Source organism: Coloeus monedula, assembly GCF_965178545.1.
Source record: "Coloeus monedula genome assembly, chromosome: 36".
NCBI lineage: Eukaryota > Metazoa > Chordata > Aves > Passeriformes > Corvidae > Coloeus > Coloeus monedula.
The window spans coordinates 1,498,779-1,521,194 of NC_138816.1; the positions used below are offsets into that span (position 1 = coordinate 1,498,779).

Consider the following 22,416-nt stretch of genomic DNA (forward strand, 5'->3'; position numbering starts at 1 on the left):
CCCCCCCTCCCCCCCCCCCAAATACTGCCACGGCTTTGGCCCCCCACCCCCGTCCAGTCCAAACTGGGCCTGGCCCAGTCCAAACTGGGCCAGCTCCGGTTGACCCAATACTGACAAAATCCCCCCCCCACCCCCACCCTTCCGGTTATAAAAAGCCCTTAATTAGGCTAAAAAAACCCTCGTTAGGGATAATTAAAAACCCCTCCCCCCCCCCCCCCCCCCGGTACTAAAAAAGCTACAAAATGGGGTGAAAAGACCCCCCCCCAGACCCCGCCAGGGTGGGAAGAATGTCCTGGACCACCCCTCCCCCACCCCAAGAGCGCTTTGGGGGGGTCTGGGGGGGGGGTCTCTGTCCGAGTGTCCATCCCTGTCCTGCCCCTCCGGGGGGGTCCCACAAGGCCGGAGCCCCTCCCCCATCGCCGGCGCTGGGGGGTCCTGGGGGGTCCCGGGGGGGTCCCGGGGGGGCTGGGCCGGGGTTACCGACGGCAGGACTCGTCTGGGGGGGGAGGGGAGAAATGGGGTGGGGGTGAGGGGGGTACGGGGTGAGAGAGCCCCGATTTTCCCTGGAATTGTCCCCAAATCCATCAATAGCCCCCCAAAATCCCCCTGAACCCCCCCCCCCAAAGCTGCCTAAACCACCCCAAATCCCCCCCCAATATCCCACAAAGCCCCCAAATCCCCCCTAAACCACCCCAAATCCCCCCCCAATATCCCACAAAGCCCCCAAATCCCCCCTAAACCACCCCAAATCCCCCCCCAATATCCCACAAAGCCCCCAAATCCCCCCTAAACCACCCCAAATCCCCCCCCAATATCCCACAAAGCCCCCAAATCCCCCCTAAACCACCCCAAATCCCCCCCCAATATCCCACAAAGCCCCCAAATCCCCCCTAAACCACCCCAAATTCCCCCAATAGCCCCCCCCCAGACCCCTTCCAGGACCCACCAGGACCCCAAATCCCCCCAAAATCCCCCCAAATCCCCCAAATATCCCCCTCAAACCCCTTCCCAAGACCCCCTAGGACCCCAAATCCCCCCAAAATCCCTTCCCAAGACCCTCTAGGACCCCAAAACCCCCCAAATCCCCCCAAAATCCCCCCCAAACCCCTTCCAAGACCCCCTAGGACCCCCAAAACCCCCAAAATCCCCCCAAAATCCCCCCCAAACCCCTTCCAAGACCCCCTAGGACCCCCGAAACCCCCAAAATCCCCCCCCAAATCCCCCCAAAATCCCCCCCAAACCCCTTCCAAGACCCCCTAGGACCCCAAAAGCTCCCAAATCCCCTCCAAACCACCCCAAATCCCCCCTAAATCCCCCCAAAATCCCTTCCCAAGACCCTCTAGGACCCCCAAATCCCCCCCAAATCCCCCCAAAATCCCTCCCAAACCCCTTCCCAAGACCCCCTAGGACCCCCAAATCCCCCCCAAACCCCCCCAAACCCCCCCCAAACCCCTTCCCAAGACCCCCTAGGACCCCCAAATCCCCCCCAACCCCCCCCAAACCCCCCCAAAATCCCCCCAAACCCCTTCCCAAGACCCCCTAGGACCCCCAAATCCCCCCCAAATCCCCCCAAAATCCCCCCCAAGCCCCTTCCCAAGACCCCCTAGGACCCCCAAATCCCCCCCAAACCCCTTCCAAGACCCCCTAGGACCCCCAAATCCCCCCCAAATCCCCCAAATCCCCCCAAAATCCCCCCCAAGCCCCTTCCCAAGACCCCCTAGGACCCCCAAATCCCCCCCAAACCCCTTCCCAAGACCCCCTAGGACCCCCAAATCCCCCCCAAATCCCCCCAAACCCCCCCCCCAAACCCACCGACGAGGAGGGCGCGGCCCCGCAGCCCCCCCGGCAGCCCCCGCACGGGGGGAGGGGGCTCCTCTTCCTCCTCCTCCTCCTCCTCCTCCTCGGGAGGGTCCTGGCGGCGCTCGGGGGGTCCCGGGGGGGTCCCGGGGGGGTCCTCGGGGGGTCCCCAGGCCGCCAGCGCCGCCCCCTCGGACGGGTACGAGAAGGTTCTCTCCAGGTCCCGCTCGCTGAACCAGATCTTCAGCTGGGGGGGCACGGGGGGCGTTGGGGGGGCACGGGGGGGGACATTGGGGGGCTTGGGGACATTGGGGGGCTTGGGGATAAAGGGGGGGTTTGGGGATAAAGGGGGGGCTTGGGGGGGACATTGAGGGGACATTGGGGGGCTTGGGGACATTGGGGGGCTTGGGGATAAAGGGGGGACATTGGGGGGACATTGAGGGGACATTGGGGGGCTTGGGGACATTGGGGGGCTCGGGGGGGGTTGGGGACATTGGGGACCTTGGGGGGACATTGGGGGGCACTGGGGGGGCTTGGGGGGCTTGGGGATAAAGGGGGGTTTGGGGACATTGGGGGGGCTTGGGGGGCTCAGGGGGGTTTGGGGGGCTTGGGGATAAAGGGGGGGCTTGGGGGGGACATTGGGGGGCTTGGGGACATTGGGGGGGCTTGGGGATAAAGGGGGGGCTTGGGGACATTGGGGGGACACTGAGGACATTGGGGGGGCTTGGGGGGGACATTGGGGGGCTCGGGGGGGTTGGGGACATTGGGGAGCTTGGGGACATTGGGGGGCACTGGGGGGGCTTGGGGGGCTCGGGGATAAAGGGGGGGCTTAGGGGGGACATTGGGGGCTTGGGGACATTGGGGGGGCTTGGGGGGGACATTGGGGGGCTCGGGGGGGTTGGGGACATTGGGGGGACACTGAGGGGACATTGGGGGGTTTGGGGACATTGGGGTCTCGGGGGGGTTTGGGGACATTGGGGGGCACTGGGGGGGCTTGGGGATAAAGGGGGGTTTTGGGGACATTGGGGGGGCTCGGGGACATTGCGGGGACATTGGGGGACATTGGGGGGCTTGGGGATAAAGGGGGGGCTTGGGGGGGACATTGGGGGCTTGGGGACATTGGGGGGGCTTGGGGATAAAGGGGGGGTTTGGGGACATTGGGGGACATTGGGGGGTTTGGGGACATTGGGGGCTTGGGGGGCTTGGGGACACTGAGGGGGTTTGGGGACATTGGGGACCTTGGGGGGACATTGGGGGGCACTGGGGGGGCTTGGGGACATTGGGGTCTCGGGGGGGTTTGGGGACATTGGGGGAATTTTGGGGGACATTGAGGGGACATTGAGGGGACATTGGGGGAATTTTGGGGGGACATCGGGGGGGATTTTGGGGGGGACATTGAGAGGACATTGGGGGGATTTTGGGGGGACACTGAGGGGATTTTGGGGGGACACTGAGGGGATTTTGGGGGGACATTGGGGGGGACATTGAGGGGATTTTGGGGGACACTGAGGGGATTTTGGGGGGACATTGGGGGGACATTGGGGGGACACTGAGGGGATTTTGGGGGGGACATTGAGGGGATTTTGGGGGGACATTGGGGGGATTTTGGGGACTTCGGGGACTTTGGGGACACCCTGGGGACATCCTGTGCCCCCTCCCCCCCTCCCCCCCGCCATGGTAATTAACGGTAATTAATCCCTGCCCCCACCCCCGGCTTTAATTGTAATTAATGGGGGGGGGGTGGGGAGGGGGAATTGGGAATTTTGGGGGGTGGGAATTTGGGGATTTTGGGGGGAGTTTTGGGAGGGGGGGAGGGGGATGGGGAGGGGGGGGGAGGGGCCGCTCGCGGCCACCGCGGGAGCCACTTCCTGCCCCTCCCCCACCCGCGGTTCCTGTTTTTTTGGGGGGGGTGGGGGGGGGGAGGGGGAGCCCGGAGGATTCTGGGTAACGCCCGAGGGGGGGGAGGGGAGGGGTGGGGTGACCCCCCCCCCTTGTCCCTGTCCCCAAATCGGGGGGGGGAGGGGAGGGGAGGGACAGAGGGGGACAGGGAGGGGACAGAGGGGACACCCAGGTGACCCTTGGGGACACAGAGGGGACAGGGAGGTGACCCTGGTGACCTTTGGGGACACAGGAGGGTGACCCTGGTGACCTTTGGGGACACAGGGGACAGGGAGGTGACCCTGGTGACCCTTGGGGACACAGGGAGGTGACCCTGGTGACCTTTGGGGACAGGGAGGTGACCCTGGTGACCTTTGGGGACCCAGGAGGGTGACCCTGGTGACCCTCGGGGACAGGGAAGTGACCCCGGTGACCCTTGGGGACAGGGAGGTGACCCAGGTGACCCTTGGGGACACAGGGGACAGGGAGGTGGCCCAGGGACAGGGAGGGGACCCAGGTGACCCTCAGGGACCCTGGTGGACAGGGAGGTGACCCTGGGGACCTGGGGGACAGGGGGGTGACCCTGGTGACCCTCGGGGACACAGGGGGGTGACCCTGGTGGCCCTTGGGGACAGGGAGGTGACCCTGGTGACCCTTGGGGACAGGGAGGTGACCCTGGTGACCCTTGGGGACACAGGGGACAGGGAGGTGACCCTGGTGACCCTTGGGGACAGGGAGGTGACCCTGGTGACCCTTGGGGACACAGGGGACAGGGAGGTGACCCTGGTGACCCTTGGGGACAGGGAAGTGACCCTGGTGACCCTTGGGGACACAGGGAGGTGACCCTGGTGACCTTTGGGGACAGAGGGGTGACCCTGGTGACCCTTGGGGACACAGGGGACAGGGAGGTGGCCCAGGGACAGGGAGGGGACCCAGGTGACCCTCAGGGACCCTGGTGGACAGGGAGGTGACCCTGGGGACCTGGGGGACACAGGGGACAGGGAGGTGACCCTGGTGACCCTTGGGGACAGGGAGGTGACCCTGGTGACCCTCAGGGACCTGGGGGACAGGCAGGTGACCCAGGGGGACAGGGAGGTGACCCTGGTGACCCTTGGGGACACAGGGGACAGGGAGGTGACCCTGGTGACCCTTGGGGACACAGGGAGGTGACCCTGGTGACCTTTGGGGACCCAGGAGGGTGGCCCAGGTGACCCTTGGGGACCCAGGAGGGTGACCCTGGTGACCCTCGGGGACAGGGAAGTGACCCCGGTGACCCTTGGGGACAGGGAGGTGACCCTGGTGACCCTCGGGGACACAGGGGACAGGGAGGTGGCCCAGGGACAGGGAGGGGACCCAGGTGACCCTCAGGGACCCTGGTGGACAGGGAGGTGACCCTGGGGACCTGGGGGACACAGGGGACAGGGAAGTGACCCTGGTGACCCTTGGGGACAGGGAGGTGACCCTGGTGACCCTCAGGGACCTGGGGGACAGGCAGGTGACCCAGGGGGACAGGGAGGTGACCCTGGTGACCCAGGTGACCCTCAGGACACAGGGGACAGGAAGGGGACCCAGGTGACCCCAGGTGACCCCAGGTGGACAGGGAGGTGACCCAGAGAGGAGCCTCGGGGACACAAAAGAGACCCGAGAGGACCAAAAACGCGGGGACACGAGGACGGGGGGGGGACAGAGGTGACAGGGAGGTGACACAGGTGACACACAGGTGACACAGATGGCACAGGTGACACAGGTGACACAGGTGACACACAGGTGACAGAGGTGACACAGGTGACACACAGGTGACACAGAAGTGACACAGATAGCACAGGTGACACAGGTGACACACAGGTGACACACAAGTGACACACAAGTGACACAGATGGCACAGGTGACATACAGATGGCACACAGGTGACACAAGTGACACACAGGTGACACACAGGTGACACAGGTGACCCAGAAGTGACACAGGTGACACACAGGTGACACACAGGTGACACAGGTGACACACAAGTGACACAGGTGACACACAGGTGCCACACAGGTGACACAGGTGACACACAAGTGACACAGGTGACACACAGGTGCCACGCGGGTACCTTCTTGCGGTGGGGGTCACTCTTGGCCAGGCAGGAGCGGGACAGGGCCAGGTAGCCCCCGATCACCTGGATCTGCTCGGCCGTGGGGTAGCGCTTCTTGGGGGGTCCCGGGGGGGGCTCGGGGGGCGACCCCGAGGCGGCGACATCGCCACCGACCTCGGCGACAGCGGCGGCGACAGCGGCGGTCCCGCGCCGGGGCCGCACCGTGATGGTGTTGCCGCTCCGGCGCTGCAGGGCAGGGTGGGGACACGGGGGGGGACACGGAGGGTCCCGGCGGGGCGACCCCCCCCGCATGGCCACGGGGCCAGCGGCTCCGGACAGAGGGACAGCGGCTCCGGACACGGGGACAGCGGCTCCGGACACGGGGACAGCGCCGCTGGACACGGGGACAGCGGCTCCGGACACGGGGACAGCGGCTCCGGACAGAGGGACAGCGGCTGCGGACAGAGGGCCAGCGGCTCCGGACACGGGGCCAGCGGCTCCGGACAGAGGGCCAGCGGCTCCGGACTGAGGGCCAGCGGCTCCGGACACGGGGCCAGCCACCAGCCCCACCCCCCCCGGCGGCGCCAGCGCGGCCCCGCCCCCGGAGCGCGGAGGTGGCACCGAGGGGGGAGGGGGAGGCGACAGCGGCGACGAGGGAGGGGCGCTGGTGGTCAGCGAGGGGGTCCCGGCGGTCTTGGGTGGCCCCGTGGGCTCGTGGCCGTTCGCTGTCCCTCGCCCCGCCCCCCCCGTTGTCGCCGGTCCTCCCCGTCCTTCGGCCGCCGTCCAGGTCTTGACCATCCCCTTGACCGTCCCCTGGCACTCAGCTGGCCCCACACCAGTGGTCACTCCGTGGCCCTTGACTGGCCCGAGGGTTTCGGCCACTCCCTGGCACTCAGCTGGCCCCACACCAGTGGTCACTCCCTGGCCCTTGACTGTCCCTTGGCTCCCAGCTGGCCCCACACCAGTGGTCACTCCCTGGCCCTTGGCTGGCCCGAAGGTCTCGGCCATTCCCTGGCCCTCCACTGACCCCACACCAGTGGTCACTCCCTGTCCCTTGACCATCCCGAGGCTCTCGGCCACTCCCTGGCCCTCCACTGACCCCCCACCAGTGGTCACCCCGTGGCCTCCGGCCGTCCCTTGTCCCTCCGCTGTCCCCACGCCCTTGGGGACACCCTTGACCGGCCTCAGACCCTTGCTCGGCCCTTGGCCCTCCACGGCCACGCGCTGACCCTCGGCCACCCCCGGACCGGCCACCAACGCCCGGCCCTCGACCGGCCCGGGGCTCTCGGCCACCCCCCGTCCCTCTGCCGGCCCTTGGCCCTCCGCTGGCCCCACACCCTTGACCACCCCACGGGTCACCACCGTCCCCACGCCCTTGGCTGACCCTTGACCCTCCGCTGGCCCCGCGGTGGCCACCGAGCCCCGGCCCTCGTCCCCTCCCCGGGGACCCTCGGAGCTCCCGGGGCCGAAGCGGCTCCGCAGGCGGCTGACCCGACCCCGGGGGGGATTTTCGGGGTCTTGGGGGGGATTTTTGGGGTCCTGCAGGGGATTTTCGGGGTCCTGCGGGGGATTTTCGGCGTCTCCAAGGTGATTTTGGGAGTCCCGGGCGGGATTTTGGGGATCTCGGAGATCCCGGGGGCCGTTTTCGGCATCTCGCGGAGAATTTTGGGGAGGATTTTTGGCATCTCCAGAGGGAATTTGGGGGTCCCGGGGGGGATTTTGGGGGTCCCGGGGGGGATTTTTGGCATCTCCAGGGGGGATTTGGGGGTCTTGGGGTGGATTTTTGGGGTCTCGGGGGGCATTTTCGGGCTCCCAGGGGGCATTTTTGGGCTCCCGGGGGGCATTTTCGGGCTCCCGGGGTGGATTTTTGGGGTGCCGGGGATGATTTTCGGGGTCCCGGGGATGATTTTTGAGGTCCCAGGGATGATTTTTGGCATCCCGGGGCACATTTTTAGGATCCCAGGGGGGATTTTCGGGGTCCCGGGGTGGATTTTCAGCATCCCGGGGTGGATTTTCAGCATCCCGGGGTGGATTTTTGAGGTCGCGGGGATGATTTTTGACCTCCCAATGGGCATTTTGAGAATCCCGGGCAGGATTTTCGGGACGGCCGCCCTCCTCCATCCCCGGCGCCGGCACCAGGGACCCCCCAGAAACCCCAGGCCCGGATGGGACCCCCGGGAAGGTGCTCGGGACCCCCGGGCCGGCTCGGGCTCGGCGCCGTTCCAGCAGCTCCCGCTTCCAGGGGGGCACCTGGGCCGCCCGGTCCCGCTGCTCCCGCTCCCGGCGCCGCGCGGCCTCCTCGTCCCGGCGCCGGCGCTCCAGCAGCTGCAGCTTCCAGCCCGGAACCGCCATCCCTGGGGGGCACCAGCGGGGTCCTGGGGGGGCGAGGAGGGGGTTTGGGGGGAGCTGGGATGGGATTTGGGGGAACTGGGGGAGCTGGGATGGGGTTGGGGGAACTGGGATGGGGTTTGGGGGGAGCTGGGATGGGATTTGGGGGAGCTGGGATGGGGTTTGGGGGGAGCTGGGAGGGGTTTGGGGGAGCTGGGGGAGCTGGGATGGGGTTTGGGGGAGCTGGGGGGGGTTTGGGGGAGCTGGGATGGGATTTGGGGGAGCTGGGGGAGCTGGGATGGGATTTGGGGGAGCGAGGAGGGGGTTTGGGGGGAGCTGGGATGGGGTTTGGGGAACTGGGATGGGGTTTGGGGGAGCTGGGATGGGATTTGGGGGAGCTGGGATGGGGTTTGGGGGAGCTGGGGGGGGTTTGGGGAACTGGGATGGGGTTTGGGGGAGCTGGGAGGGGGTTTGGGGGAGCTGGGATGGGGTTGGGGGGAACTGGGATGGGGTTGGGGGGAACTGGGAAGGGGTTTGGGGGAACTGGGATGGGGTTTGGGGGAACTGGGATGGGGTTGGGGGAGCTGGGATGGGGTTTGGGGGAGCTGGGATGGGGTTTGGGGGAACTGGGATGGGATTGGGGGGAACTGGGATGGGGTTGGGGGAACTGGGATGGGGTTTGGGGGAACTGGGAGGGGGTTTGGGGGGGTGAGGAGGGGGTTTGGGGGAACTGGGATGGGGTTTGGGGGAACTGGGATGGGGTTGGGGGAACTGGGATGGGGTTTGGGGGGTCAGGGAGGGGTTTGGGGGAGCTGGGATGGGGTTTGGGGGAACTGGGATGGGTTTGGGGAACTGGGAGGGGGTTTGGGGGGGAACTGGGGGAGGCTTGGGGGAACTGGGATGGGGTTGGGGGGGAACTGGGGGAGCTGGGATGGGGTTTGGGGGAGCTGGGATGGGGTTGGGGGAACTGGGATGGGGTTTGGGGGAACTGGGATGGGGTTTGGGGGAACTGGGATGGGGTTTGGGGAACTGGGATGGGGTTTGGGGGAACTGGGATGGGGTTTGGGGGAACTGGGATAGGGTTTGGGGGGCGAGGAGGGGTTTTGGGGGAGCTGGGATGGGATTGGGGGAACTGGGATGGGGTTTGGGGAAACTGGGATGGGGTTGGGGGAACTGGGGGGGGTTTGGGGGAACTGGGATGGGGTTGGGGGAGCTGGGATGGGGTTGGGGGAACTGGGATGGGGTTGGGGGAGCTGGGATGGGGTTGGGGAATTGGGATGGGGTTTGGGGGAACTGGGATGGGGTTGGGGGAACTGGGATGGGGTTTGGGGGAGCTGGGGGGGGTTTGGGGGAACTGGGAGGGGTTTGGGGAACTGGGATGGGGTTTGGGGGAGCTGGGATGGGATTTGGGGGAACTGGGATGGGATTTGGGGGAACTGGGATGGGATTTGGGGGAGCTGGGATGGGGTTGGGGAATTGGGATGGGGTTTGGGGGAACTGGGATGGGATTTGGGGGAGCTGGGATGGGGTTGGGGGAGCTGGGATGGGGTTTGGGGGAGCTGGGATGGGGTTTGGGGGAACTGGGATGGGGTTGGGGGAACTGGGATGGGGTTTGGGGGAGCTGGGGGGGGTTTGGGGGAACTGGGATGGGGTTTGGGGAACTGGGATGGGGTTTGGGGGTCAGGGAGGGGTTTGGGGGAGCTGGGATGGGATTGGGGGAACTGGGATGGGGTTGGGGGGAACTGGGATGGGGTTGGGGGGAACTGGGAGGGGGTTGGCGGAACTGGGATGGGGTTTGGGGGAACTGGGATGGGGTTGGGGGAACTGGGATGGGGTTTGGGGGGTCAGGGAGGGGTTTGGGGGGCGAGGAGGGGGTTTGGGGGAACTGGGAGGGGGTTGGGGGAACTGGGGGGGGTTGGGGGAACTGGGATGGGGTTGGGGGGAACTGGGAGGGGGTTGGGGGAACTGGGGGGGGTTGGGGGAACTGGGATGGGGTTGGGGGGAACTGGGAGGGGTTTAGGGATGATGGAGGAACTTGGGATGGGGTTTGGGGGTCAGGGAGGGGTTTGGGGGAGCTGGGATGGGGTTTGGGGAACTGGGATGGGGTTTGGGGAACTGGGATGGGGTTGGGGGGAACTGGGATGGGGTTTGGGGGAACTGGGATGGGGTTTGGGGAACTGGGATGGGGTTGGGGGGGAACTGGGGGAACTGGGAGGGGTTTGGGGAACTGGGATGGGGTTTGGGGGTCAGGGAGGGGTTTGGGGGAACTGGGATGGGGTTGGGGGAACTGGGATGGGGTTGGGGGGGAACTGGGGGAACTGGGAGGGGTTTGGGATCGGTGTTGGGACATTGGAGCCACCCGGGATGGGGACAGGAACCACCAGGGGCCACCAGGGATGGGTCAGGGGCCACCAGGGACCACCAGGGACCACCAGGGGCCACCAGGACAGGACAGGGGCCACCAGAAAGGGGTCCGGGACCACCAGGGGCCACCCGAGGCCACCAAGGATGGGTCCGGGACCACCCGAGGCCACCAAGGATGGGTCCGGGACCACCCGGGGCCACCCCGGAAGCAGCCGAAGGTCCCCGAAATGCCCCCAAAATCCCGGCAATTTCGGGATCCCCAAAAACCCGGGCGGGGCTCCCCTCGCTGCTGGGGGGGAGGGGCGGGATCCCCAAAATTCCCGGGGGGGGGTCCCAAAACCGCCCGAAATCGCCCCAAAACCGCAGCCCCAGCGCCGGGGGGGGGGGGGGGGGGGATGTCCCTGGGAACTCCCCCGCCCCCAATTTGGGGAGGGGTCGTGGGGGGCACCCCCAGGGACCCCTCCCCTCCCCCCCCCGGGAGCCGCGGGGTGGGGCCGGGTGGGGGAGGGGAAGGTGCGGAGCCTTTGTGGAAGGAAAGGGCGGGAAAAGGGGGGGGGGGAGGGGGAGGGGAAATCCCGGGGTCTCCCCCCCACCCCCCCCAACACCTCGAGGGACCCCTCCCCCCCCTTGGGAAGGTGGGGGAGGGGTCCCCAAAAACTCACCCGGAGCGCGGGAGGGACCCGGAGGCGGCGGCGGGGGGGGGGGGGAGGGGAGGGGAAGGGGGGAGGGGGGGGGGGAGGGGGAGGAAAAGCGGCTTTTCCTGGGGGGGGTGGGGGGAGGGGCGGGGAGGGTGGGGGAGGGGGAGGGGCAGCCCCGCCCCCTTTGTTTTGGGGGGTGGGGAGGGGAATTTGGGGGGTTTTGAGGGGGAAATTTGGGGGTTTTGGGGGTGTTCGGGGGGTGGGGGAGGGGCGGGAGCCCCGCCCCTGAATTTTGGGGGGTGGGGGGTGGGGGAGGGGCTGGGCTTTTGTGTGCGGGGAGGGGGAGGGGCTTGGGGGGGAGGGGCCTCGGGGGGGTTTCTGGAGGGTGGCCCCAAAATTCCCTCCAAATCTCAGGAATTCTCCCCAAATTTCCCGTCCCGGGACCCTCCCGATCCCAAATTTCCCTGAATTTCCCCAAATCCCCCCAAATTTCCCCCAAATTTCTCCCAGATTTCCCTTCTCGGGACCCTGAATCCCAAATCCCCCCAAAATCTCCCCAAATTCCCCTTCCTGAGACCCCCCCTGATCCCAAATCTCCCCAAATTTCCCCCAAATCCCCCCAAATTTCCCCAATTTCCCCCAAATTTCCCTTCTCGGGACCTTGAATCCCAAATCCCCCCAAAATCCCCCCAAAATCCCACAAATTTCCCTTCCCGGGACCCCCTCGACCCCAAATTTCCCTGAATTTCCCCAAATTTCCCCCAAATTTCCCTTCCCGGGACCCCCTCGACCCCAAATTTCCCTTCCCGGGACCCCCTCGACCCCAAATTTCCCTCAAATTTCCCCAAATCCCCCCAAATTTCCCCCAAATTTCTCCCAGATTTCCCTTCTCGGGACCCTGAATCCCAAATCCCCCCAAAATCTCCCCAAATTCCCCTTCCTGAGACCCCCCTGATCCCAAATCTCCCCAAATTTCCCCCAAATCCCCCCAAATTTCCCCAATTTTCCCCAAATTTCCCTTCTCGGGACCCTGAATCCCAAATCCCCCCAAAATCCCCCCAAAATCCCCCCAAAATCCCCCCAAATTTCCCCCAAATTTCCCTTCCCGGGACCCCCCCGATCCCAAATTTCCCCAAATTTCCCCCAAATTTCTCCCAGATTTCCCTTCCTGGGACCCTGAATCCCAAATCCCCCCAAAATCTCCCCAAATTCCCCTTCCTGAGACCCCCCTGATCCCAAATCTCCCCAAATTTCCCCCAAATCCCCCCAAATTTCCCCAATTTCCCCCAAATTTCCCTTCTCGGGACCCTGAATCCCAAATCCCCTCCAAAATCCCCCCAAATTTCCCCCAAATTTCCCTTCCCGGGACCCCCCCGATCCCAAATTTCCCCAAATTTCCCCAAATCTCCCCCAAATTTCTCCCAGATTTCCCTTCCTGGGACCCTGAATCCCAAATCCCCCCAAAATCTCCCCAAATTCCCCTTCCTGAGACCCCCCCTGATCCCAAATCTCCCCAAATTTCCCCAATTTCCCCCAAAATTCCCTTCTCGGGACCCTGAATCCCAAATCTCCTCCAAATCCCCCCCAAATCTCCCCAAATTTCTCCCAAATTTCCCTTCCCGGGACCCCCTCGATCCCAAATTTCCCTCAAATTTCCCCAAATCCCCCCAAATTTCCCCCAAATTTCTCCCAGATTTCCCTTCCTGGGACCCTGAATCCCAAATCCCCCCAAAATCTCCCCAAATTCCCCTTCCTGAGACCCCCCCTGATCCCAAATCTCCCCAAATTTCCCCCAAATCCCCCCAAATTCCCACAAATTTCCCTTCCCGGGACCCCCTCGACCCCAAATTTCCCTGAATTTCCCCAAATTTCCCCCAAATTTCCCTTCCCGGGACCCCCCCAACCCAAATCCCCCCAAATCTCCCCAAAATCTCCCCCAATTTCCCCCCAAATTCCTTTTCCCAGGACTCCCCCGACCCCAAATTTTCCCCAAATTCCCCCAAATTTTCCCCAAATTCCACTTCCCGGGACCCTGAATCCCAAATCCCCCCAAAATCTCCCCAAATTCCCCCAAATTTCCCTTCCTGGCACCCTGAGTCCCAAATCCTCCCAAATCTCCCCAAATTTTCCCCAAATTCTCCCAAATTTTCCCTGAATTCCCCAAATTCCCCCCAGATTTCCCTTCTTGGGACCCTGAGTCCCAAATCCCCCCAAAATCTCCCTAAATTTTCCCCAAATTCCCCCAAATTTTCCCCAAATTCCCCCAAATTTCCCCCTAATTTCCCCAAAATTCCCTTCCTGGGACCCCAAAATCTCCCCAAATCCCCCCAAATCTCCCCAAATTTTCCCCAAATTCTCCCAAATTTTCCCTGAATTCCCCAAATTCCCCCCAGATTTCCCTTCTTGGGACCCTGAGTCCCAAATCCCCCCAAAATCTCCCTAAATTTTCCCCAAATTCCCCCAAATTTTCCCCGAATTCCCCCTAATTTCCCCAAAATTCCCTTCCTGGGACCCCAAAATCTCCCCAAATTCCCCCAAATCTCCCCAAATTTCCCCCAAAATCTCCCCAAATTCCCCCAAATTTCCCATCCTGGGACCCTGAATCCCAAATCCCCCCAAGTTTTCCCCAAATTCCCCCGAATTCCCCCCAAATCCCCGGGATCCGCTCGGGGGGGAGGGGTCAGGGTGGGGGAGGGGCGGTGCCCGTGTCGCCCCTCCCCCACCCCTTCAATCGGCGCCTTCCGGGGGGGCCCCTCCCCCACCCGGCCTGGGGGGAGGGGTCGGGCCCAGCTCGGCCTCGGCCGCGCCCAAAGCCTGACCCCTGACCCCTGACCCCTGACCCCTGACCCCGGCCGGAGAGCTGACCCCTGACCCCTGACCCCGGCCGGAGAGCTGACCCCTGACCCCTGACCCCTGACCCCGGCCGGAGAGCTGACCCCTGACCTCTGACCCCGGCCGGAGAGCTGACCCCTGACCTCTGACCCCTGACCCCGGCCGGAGAGCTGACCCCTGACCCCTGACCCCGGCCGGAGAGCTGACCCCTGACCCCTGACCCCTGATCCCGGCCGGAGAGCTGACCCCTGACCCCTGACCCTGATCCCGGCCGGAGAGGTGACCCCTGACCCCTGACCTCTGACACCTGACCCTGCCCCCAGCCGGATCCCTGACCCTGACCCCTGACCCTGGCCAGAGAGGTGACCCCTGACCCCTGATCCTGGCCAGAGAGGTGACCCCTGACCCTTGATCCCAGCCGGAGAGCTGACCCCTGACCCCAGCCAGACCCCTGACCTCTGACCCCGGCCAGACTGGTGACCCCTGACCCCGGCTGGACCGCTGACCTCTGACCTCTGACCCCAACCCCTGACCCCTGACCCTCACCCTGATCCCGGCCAGGTGAGCCCTGACAGCCCCAAAACAGACCCAGCTGGGATCCAGGTGTGCCCAGGTGCCCCCAGGTGTCCCCAGGTTTGTCCCAGGTGTCCCAGCCCCCCCACGTGTGTCCCCAGGTGTGCCCAGGTGTCCCAGGTGTCCCCCACGTGTGTCCCAGGTGTGTCCCTACCCCCCCAGGTGTGTCCCAGGTGTCCCAGCCCCCCCACAGGTGTCCCCAGGTGTCCCCAGGTGCCCCCCAGGTGTGTCCCCCCAGCCCCCCCAGTCCCCCCAGGTGTCCCCAGGTGTGTCCCCAGGTGTCCCAGGTGCCCCCCCACGTGTGTCCCAGCCCCCCCAGGTGTGTCCCAGGTGTGTCCCAGGTCTGTCCCAGGTGTGTCCCCGCTGCCCCCCAGGTGCCCCCAGGTGTGTCCCCAGGTGTCCCCAGGTGTCCCCCAGGTGTGTCCCCAACCCCCCCAGGTGTGTCCCAGCCCCCCCAGTCCCCCCAGGTGTGTCCCAGGTGTGTCCCCAGCCCCCCCAGCCCCCCCAGGTGTGTCCCAGCCCCCCCAGGTGCCCCCCAGGTGCCCCCCCAGGTGTGTCCCAGGTGTGTCCCAGGTGTGTCCCAGGTGTGTCCCCGCTGCCCCCCAGGTGCCCCCCAGCCCCCCCAGGTGTCCCAGGTGCATCCCAGGTGTGCCCAGGTGTGTCCCAGGTGTGTCCCAGGTGTGTCCCAGCCCCCCCAGGTGCCCCCAGGTGCCCCCCAGGTGCCCCCCAGGTGTGTCCCAGGTGTGTCCCAGGTGCCCCCCAGGTGCCCCCCAGGTGTGCCCAGGTGTGTCCCAGGTGTGTCCCAGCCCCCCCAGGTGTGTCCCAGGTGCATCCCAGGTGTCCCAGGTGTGTCCCCAGGTGTCCCCAGGTGTCCCCCAGGTGTGTCCCCAGGTGTCCCCCAGGTGTGTCCCCAACCCCCCCAGGTGTGTCCCAGCCCCCCCAGCCCCCCCAGGTGTGTCCCAGGTGCATCCCAGGTGTGCCCAGGTGTCCCCCAGGTGCATCCCAGGTGTGCCCAGGTGTGTCCCAGGTGTGTCCCCGCTGCCCCTCCCCCGCCCCAAGCGGGTCAATCGCGGTGACTCAGAGGATTTTGGGGGCGGCCCCCGCCCCTCCCCCCCCCGGCCGGGCTATTTCAGGTGGCCCCGGGCCCCTCCCGGCCCCTCCCGGCCCCTCCCGGCCCCTCGCGCTCCCTCCCGGCCCCGATGGCTCCGGCCCGGCCCCGGCGGCCCCCGGTGCTGCTGCTGCTGCTGCTGCTGCTGCCCCGTGAGACTGGGAGCACTGGGAGGGACTGGGAGGGACACTGGGAGAGACTGGGAGAGACTGGGAGAGACTGGGAGGGACACTGGGAGAGACTGGGAGGGACACTGGGAGAGACTGGGAGCACTGGGAGAGACTGGGAGAGAGACTGGGAGCACTGGGAGAGAGACTGGGAGCGACTGGGAGAGACTGGGAGAGACACTGGGAGCACTGGGAGGGACTGGGAGAGAGACTGGGAGCACTGGGAGAGAGACTGGGAGAGACTGGGAGAGAGACTGGGAGCACTGGGAGAGAGACTGGGAGCACTGGGAGAGACTGGGAGAGACACTGGGAGCACTGGGAGGGACTGGGAGAGAGACTGGGAGCACTGGGAGAGAGACTGGGAGAGACTGGGAGAGAGACTGGGAGCACTGGGAGAGAGACTGGGAGCACTGGGAGAGACTGGGAGAGACACTGGGAGGGACTGGGAGCACTGGGAGAGACTGGGAGAGAGACTGGGAGCACTGGGAGGGACTGGGATGGAGACTGGGAGAGACTGGGAGGGACTGGGATGGAGACTGGGAGAGACTGGGAGGGACTGGGAGAGACTGGGAGCACTGGGAGAGAGACTGGGAGAGACTGGGAGAGAGACTGGGAGAGACTGGGAGAGACTGGGAGCACTGGGAGAGACACTGGGAGGGACTGGGAGAGACACTGGGAGAGAGACTGGGAGCACTGGGAGAGAGACTGGGAGAGAGACTGGGAGCACTGGGAGAGAGACTGGGAGAGACTGGGAGAGAGACTGGGAGAGACTGGGAGAGACTGGGAGCACTGGGAGAGACACTGGGAGGGACTGGGAGAGACACTGGGAGAGAGACTGGGAGCACTGGGAGAGAGACTGGGAGAGAGACTGGGAGCACTGGGAGAGAGACTGGGAGAGACTGGGAGAGAGACTGGGAGAGACTGGGAGAGACTGGGAGCACTGGGAGAGACACTGGGAGAGAGACTGGGAGCACTGGGAGAGAGACTGGGAGAGAGACTGGGAGCACTGGGAGAGAGACTGGGAGAGAGACTGGGAGAGACTGGGAGAGAGACTGGGAGAGACTGGGAGAGACTGGGAGCACTGGGAGAGACACTGGGAGGGACTGGGAGAGACACTGGGAGAGAGACTGGGAGCACTGGGAGAGAGACTGGGAGAGAGACTGGGAGCACTGGGAGAGAGACTGGGAGCACTGGGAGAGACTGGGAGAGACACTGGGAGCACTGGGAGAGAGACTGGGAGCACTGGGAGAGACTGGGAGAGAGACTGGGAGCACTGGGATGGGCACTGGGAGAGACTGGGAGAGACACCGGGAGCACTGGGAGGGACTGGGAGAGAGACTGGGAGCACTGGGAGAGACTGGGAGAGAGACTGGGAGCACTGGGATGGGCACTGGGAGAGACTGGGAGAGACACTGGGAGCACTGGGAGAGACTGGGAGAGAGACTGGGAGCACTGGGAGAGAGACTGGGAGCACTGGGAGAGAGACTGGGAGCACTGGGAGACACTGGGAGCACTGGGAGAGACTGGGAGAGAGATTGGGAGAGACTGGGATGGAGACTGGGAGCACTGGGAGCACTGGGAGGGAGATTGGGAGCACTGGGAGAGACTGGGATGGAGACTGGGGGCACTGGGAGCGACTGGAAGAGAGACTGGGAGAGACTGGGATGGAGACTGGGATGGGCATCAGGAGCACTGGGAGAGACTGGGATGGAGACTGGGAGAGACTGGGAGCACTGGGAGAGACTGGGAGAGACTGGGATGGGCACTGGGAGCACTGGGATGGGCACTGGGATGGAGACTGGGGGGACTGGGAGAGACTGGGGGCACTGGGATGGGCACTGGGAGCATTGGGAGAGACTGGGGCAACTGGGATGGAGACTGGGGGAACTGGGAGCATTGGGAGCACTGGGAATGGCGACTGGGAGGGACTGGGAATGGATTCTCCTTCTCGGTCAGGGCACTGGGATGGACTGGGAAGGACTGGGAGGGACTGGGATGAGGTCAGGGAGGGAAGCTGTGGGACGTGAACTGGGACAGGAACTGGGAGGGACTGGGATGGACTGGGATAGACCGGGATGGACTGGGATAGACCGGGATGGACCGAGATAGACTGGGATAGACTGGGATGGACTGGGCGGGACTGGAAGGGACTGGGATGGGGTCAGGGAGGGAAGCTGTGGGACGTGAACTGGGACAGGAACTGGGACAGGAACTGGGAGGGACTGGGATGGACTGGGATAGACCGGGATGGACTGGGATAGACTGGGATGGACCGAGATAGACTGGGATGGACTGGGAAGGACTGGGAGGGACTGGGATGAGGTCAGGGAGGGAAGCTGTGGGACGTGAACTGGGACAGGAACTGGGATAGACCGGGATAGACTGGGATAGACCGGGATAGACTGGGATAGACTGGGATGGACTGGGATAGACTGGGATAGACTGGGATGGACTGGGATAGACTGGGAGGGACTGGGATGAGGTCAGGGAGGGAAGCTGTGGGACGTGAACTGGGACAGGAACTGGGAGGGACTGGGAGGGACTGGGATGGACTGGGATAGACCGGGATAGACTGGGATGGACCAAGATGGACTAGGATAGACTGGGATGGACTGGGTGGGACTGGGAGGGACTGGGATGAGGTCAGGGAGGGAAGCTGTGGGACGTGAACTGGGACAGGAACTGGGAGGGACTGGGAGGGACTGGGAATGACGGATATGGAATCTGGGTGGGGCTGGGATGACTGGGATGAACTGGGACGGGAACTGGGAGGGACTGGGATAGACTGGGAATGACGGATACAGAATGTGGGTGGGGCTGGGATGAACTGGGACAGGAAGTGGGAGGGACTGGGATGAACTGGGACAAACTGGGATGAACTGAGATGGGCTGGGAGGAACTGGGATGGGAACCGGGATAAACTGGGTTGAGCTGGGATAAACTGGCATGAACTGAGATGGGAACTGGGATGAACTGGGACAAACTGGGATGAACTGGGATGGGAAGTGGGAGGGACTGGGCTGAACTGGGCTGAACTGGGCTGAACCGGGCTGAACTGGGATGAACTGGGATAGGAACTGGGATGAACCGAGATGGGAACTGGGCTGAACTGGGCTGAACTGGGATAAGCTGGGATGAACTGGGATGAACCAAGATGGGAACTGGGATAAACTGGGCTGAACCGAGATGGGAACTGGGATGAACTGGGCTGAACTGGGATGGGAACTGGGAGGGACTGGGCTGAACTGGGCTGAACCGGGCTGAACCGGGATGAACTGGGATGAACTGGGATAAACTGGGATGAACCAAGATGGGAACTGGGATGAGCTGGGACAAACTGGGATGGGAACTGGGATGAACTGGGTTGACCTGGGATAAACTAGGATGAACCGAGATGGGAACTGGGCTGAACTGGGATGGGAAGTGGGAGGGACTGGGCTGAACTGGGCTGAACCGGGATGACCTGAGATGAACTGGGATGAACCGAGATGGGAACTGGGCTGAACTGGGCTGAACTGGGATAAGCTGGGATGAACTGGGATGGGAGCTGGGATGAACCGAGATGGGAACTGGGATAAACTGGGATGAACCGAGATGGGAACTGGGATGAGCTGGGACAAACTGGGATGAACCAAGATGGGAGCTGGGCTGAACTGGGATAAGCTGGGATGAACTGGGATGAACCGAGATGGGAACTGGAATAAGCTGGGATGAACCGAGATGGGAACTGGGATAAACTGGGCTGAACCGAGATGGGAACTGGGCTGAACTGGGCTGAACTGGGATGGGAACTGGGAGGGACTGGGCTGAACCGGGCTGAACCGGGATGAACTGGGATGAACTGGGATAAGCTGGGATGAACTGGGATGGGAGCTGGGATGAACCGAGATGGGAACTGGGATGAGCTGGGACAAACTGGGATGAACCAAGATGGGAACTGGGCTGAACTGGGCTGAACTGGGATAAGCTGGGATGAACCGAGATGGGAACTGGGATAAACTGGGATGAACCAAGATGGGAACCGGGATGAGCTGGGACAAACTGGGATGAACCAACATGGGAACTGGGCTGAACCGGGCTGAACTGGGATAAGCTGGGATGAACCGAGATGGGAACCGGGATGAGCTGGGACAAACTGGGATGGGAACTGGGTTGACCTGGGATAAACTGGGCTGAACCGAGATGGGAACTGGGCTGAACTGGGATGGGAAGTGGGAGGGACTGGGCTGAACTGGGCTGAACTGGGCTGAACTGGGCGCCCCCTGACCCCTCCCCTCCCCCCCAGCCGCCTCCGGGCTCTGCGGCTCCCCCGGCTCCGGCTCCGGCCCCGCGCTGGCCCCGCTCACGGCCGGGGTCGATCCCTGCAAGGATCCCCCCGGATTCCTGAGCCCCCAGCTGGGATCCGCCGGGAATTCGGGATCCTACGGAGGCGGATCAGGATCCTATGGAAAGGGATCCTCTGGAAATTCGGGATCCTACGGATCAGGATCCTCTGGAAATTCGGGATCCTACGGATCGGGATCCTACGGGAATTCGGGCTCCTACGGAGGCGGATCGGGGTCCTACGGATCAGGATCCTCTGGAAATTCGGGATCTCCCGGGAATTCGGGGTCCTACGGGAATTCGGGCTCCTACGGAGGCGGATCGGGGTCCTACGGATCGGGATCCCCTGGGAATTCGGGATCCTACGGAGGCGGATCAGGATCCTATGGATCGGGATCCTATGGGAATTCGGGGTCCTACGGGAATTCAGGATCGTACGGAGGCGGATCGGGATCCTACGGATCGGGATCCTACGGATCGGGGTCCTACGGGAATTCGGGATCCCCTGGGAATTCGGGATCGTACGGAGGCGGATCGGGGTCCTACGGATCAGGATCCCCTGGGAATTCAGGATCCTACGGGAATTCGGGATCCTACGGAGGCGGATCAGGATCCTATGGATCAGGATCCCCTGGGAATTCGGGATCGTACGGAGGCGGATCAGGGTCCTACGGATTGGGATCCAGCTCAGGGTCCTACGGATCCGGATCGGGCAGGCCTGGATCCGGATCTGGATCAGGATCTGGAAGACCCGGGTCTGGATCTGGATCCGGATCTGGATCAGGATCTGGAAGACCCGGGTCTGGATCTGGATCCGGATCAGGCAGACCTGGATCCCAAGGGGGAATTGGATTGGGATCGGGCAAACCTGGATCTGGATCTGGATCGGGATCGGGCAGACCCGGATCTGGATCTGGATCGGGATCGGGCAGACCCGGATCTGGATCCGGATTGGGATCAGGCAAACCTGGATCTGGATCCGGATCCGGACTGGGCAAACCTGGATCCCAAGGGGGAATTGGATCCGGATCAGGCAGACCTGGATCGGGATCGGGCAAACCCGGATCCGGATCTGGATCCCAGGGAGCGGGAAGTGGATCCCAAGGGGGAGGCGGATCCGGCTCCTACGGGGGCCTGGATTCCTACGGGGGATCCTCGGGATCCTACGGGGATGATGCGGGATCCTACGGAAGTTCGGGATCCTACGGAAGTTCGGGATCCTACGGAGGGGGTTCGGGATCCTACGGAGGGGGTCCAGGATCCTCTGGAGGGTCTGGATCCTATGGGAGTAGTTCAGGATCCTATGGGGGCAGACCGGGATCCTATGGAGGTTCGGGATCCCATGGAGGGTCGGGATCTTATGGGGGTGGTTCGGGATCCCATGGAGGGGGTTCGGGATCCCCCGGGGGGGGTTCGGGATCCTACGGAGGGTTGGGATCCTACGGGGGCAGTTCGGGATCCTACGGAGGGGGATCAGGATCCCATGGAGGGTCAGGATCCTACGGAGGCAGACCGGGATCCTACGGAGGGTTGGGATCTTATGGGGGTGGTTCGGGATCCTATGGAGGGTTGGGATCCTATGGAGATTCAGGATCCTACGGGGGTAGTTCGGGATCCTATGGAGGGGGTCCAGGATCCTCTGGAAGTTCGGGATCCTACGGAGGGGGATCAGGATCCCATGGAGGGTCAGGATCCTACGGGGGCAGACCGGGATCCTATGGAGGGTTGGGATCCTATGGAGGGGGTTCGGGATCCCCCGGGGGTGGTTCGGGATCCTATGGAGGGTTGGGATCCTATGGAGGGGGATCAGGATCCTACGGGGGCAGACCGGGATCCTATGGAGGTTCGGGATCTTATGGGGGTGGTTCAGGATCCTATGGAGGGTTGGGATCCTACGGAAGCGGTTCGGGATCCCCCGGGGGCGGTTCGGGATCCTATGGAGGGGGATCAGGATCCTATGGAGGCGGTTCGGGATCCTATGGAGGGTTGGGATCCTACGGGGGCAGTTCGGGATCCCCCGGGGGCGGTTCGGGATCCTACGGAGGCGGTTCGGGATCCTATGGAGGGTTGGGATCTTATGGGGGTGGTTCAGGATCCTATGGAGGTGGTTCAGGATCCTACGGAGGCGGTTCAGGATCCTACGGAGGGTTGGGATCCTATGGAGGCGGTTCGGGATCCCCCGGGGGGATTTCGGGATCCTACGGGGGGATTTCGGGATCCCCCGGGCTCCGGCAGCGCCCCGGCTACAAGAACCCCGGGATCCCCTTCGTGCCGGGGCTGCGCGACCCCGCCCGCATCGGGGGGCGCTTCCCGATCCGCCGCGGGCCGGGA

At 64.2% G+C, this 22,416-nt stretch overlaps 1 protein-coding gene across 2 annotated transcripts; it reads right to left on the reverse strand.

The window, feature by feature from the left end:
* Positions 1-255: 255 nt before the first annotated feature.
* Positions 256-11,155, reverse strand: LOC309584085 (uncharacterized protein). 2 transcript variants are annotated; one of them, XM_082299999.1, is made up of 4 exons: positions 11,107-11,155; positions 5,771-8,127; positions 1,813-2,044; positions 256-496 (listed from the first exon to the last, which is right to left on the reverse strand). In XM_082299999.1, the coding sequence occupies exons 2-4, from the start codon at positions 8,102-8,104 to the stop codon at positions 477-479; spliced, it is 2,586 nt and encodes an 861-aa protein (XP_082156125.1). In that variant the 5' UTR covers positions 8,105-8,127; positions 11,107-11,155; the 3' UTR covers positions 256-476. The 2 variants fall into 2 exon arrangements, with proteins under 2 accessions (XP_082156125.1, XP_082156126.1); XM_082300000.1 differs by lacking the exon at positions 256-496 and having other exon boundaries at positions 1,917-2,044; positions 5,771-5,887; positions 6,019-8,127.
* Between the last annotated feature and the right edge of the window lie 11,261 nt (positions 11,156-22,416).

Bases quoted from the DNA above. Each gene is read 5' to 3' on its own strand.
- LOC309584085 (XM_082299999.1), bottom strand. From the start codon at position 8,104: ATGGCGGTTCCGGGCTGGAAGCTGCAGCTGCTGGAGCGCCGGCGCCGG. The intron at 2,045-5,770 runs GTACCCGCGTGG...GTGCCCCCCCAG, and splicing joins GTGACCCCCACCGCAAGAAG to CTGAAGATCTGGTTCAGCGA. The intron at 497-1,812 runs GTGGGTTTGGGG...CTCCCCCCCCAG, and splicing joins GGGCCGCGCCCTCCTCGTCG to ACGAGTCCTGCCGTCGGTAA.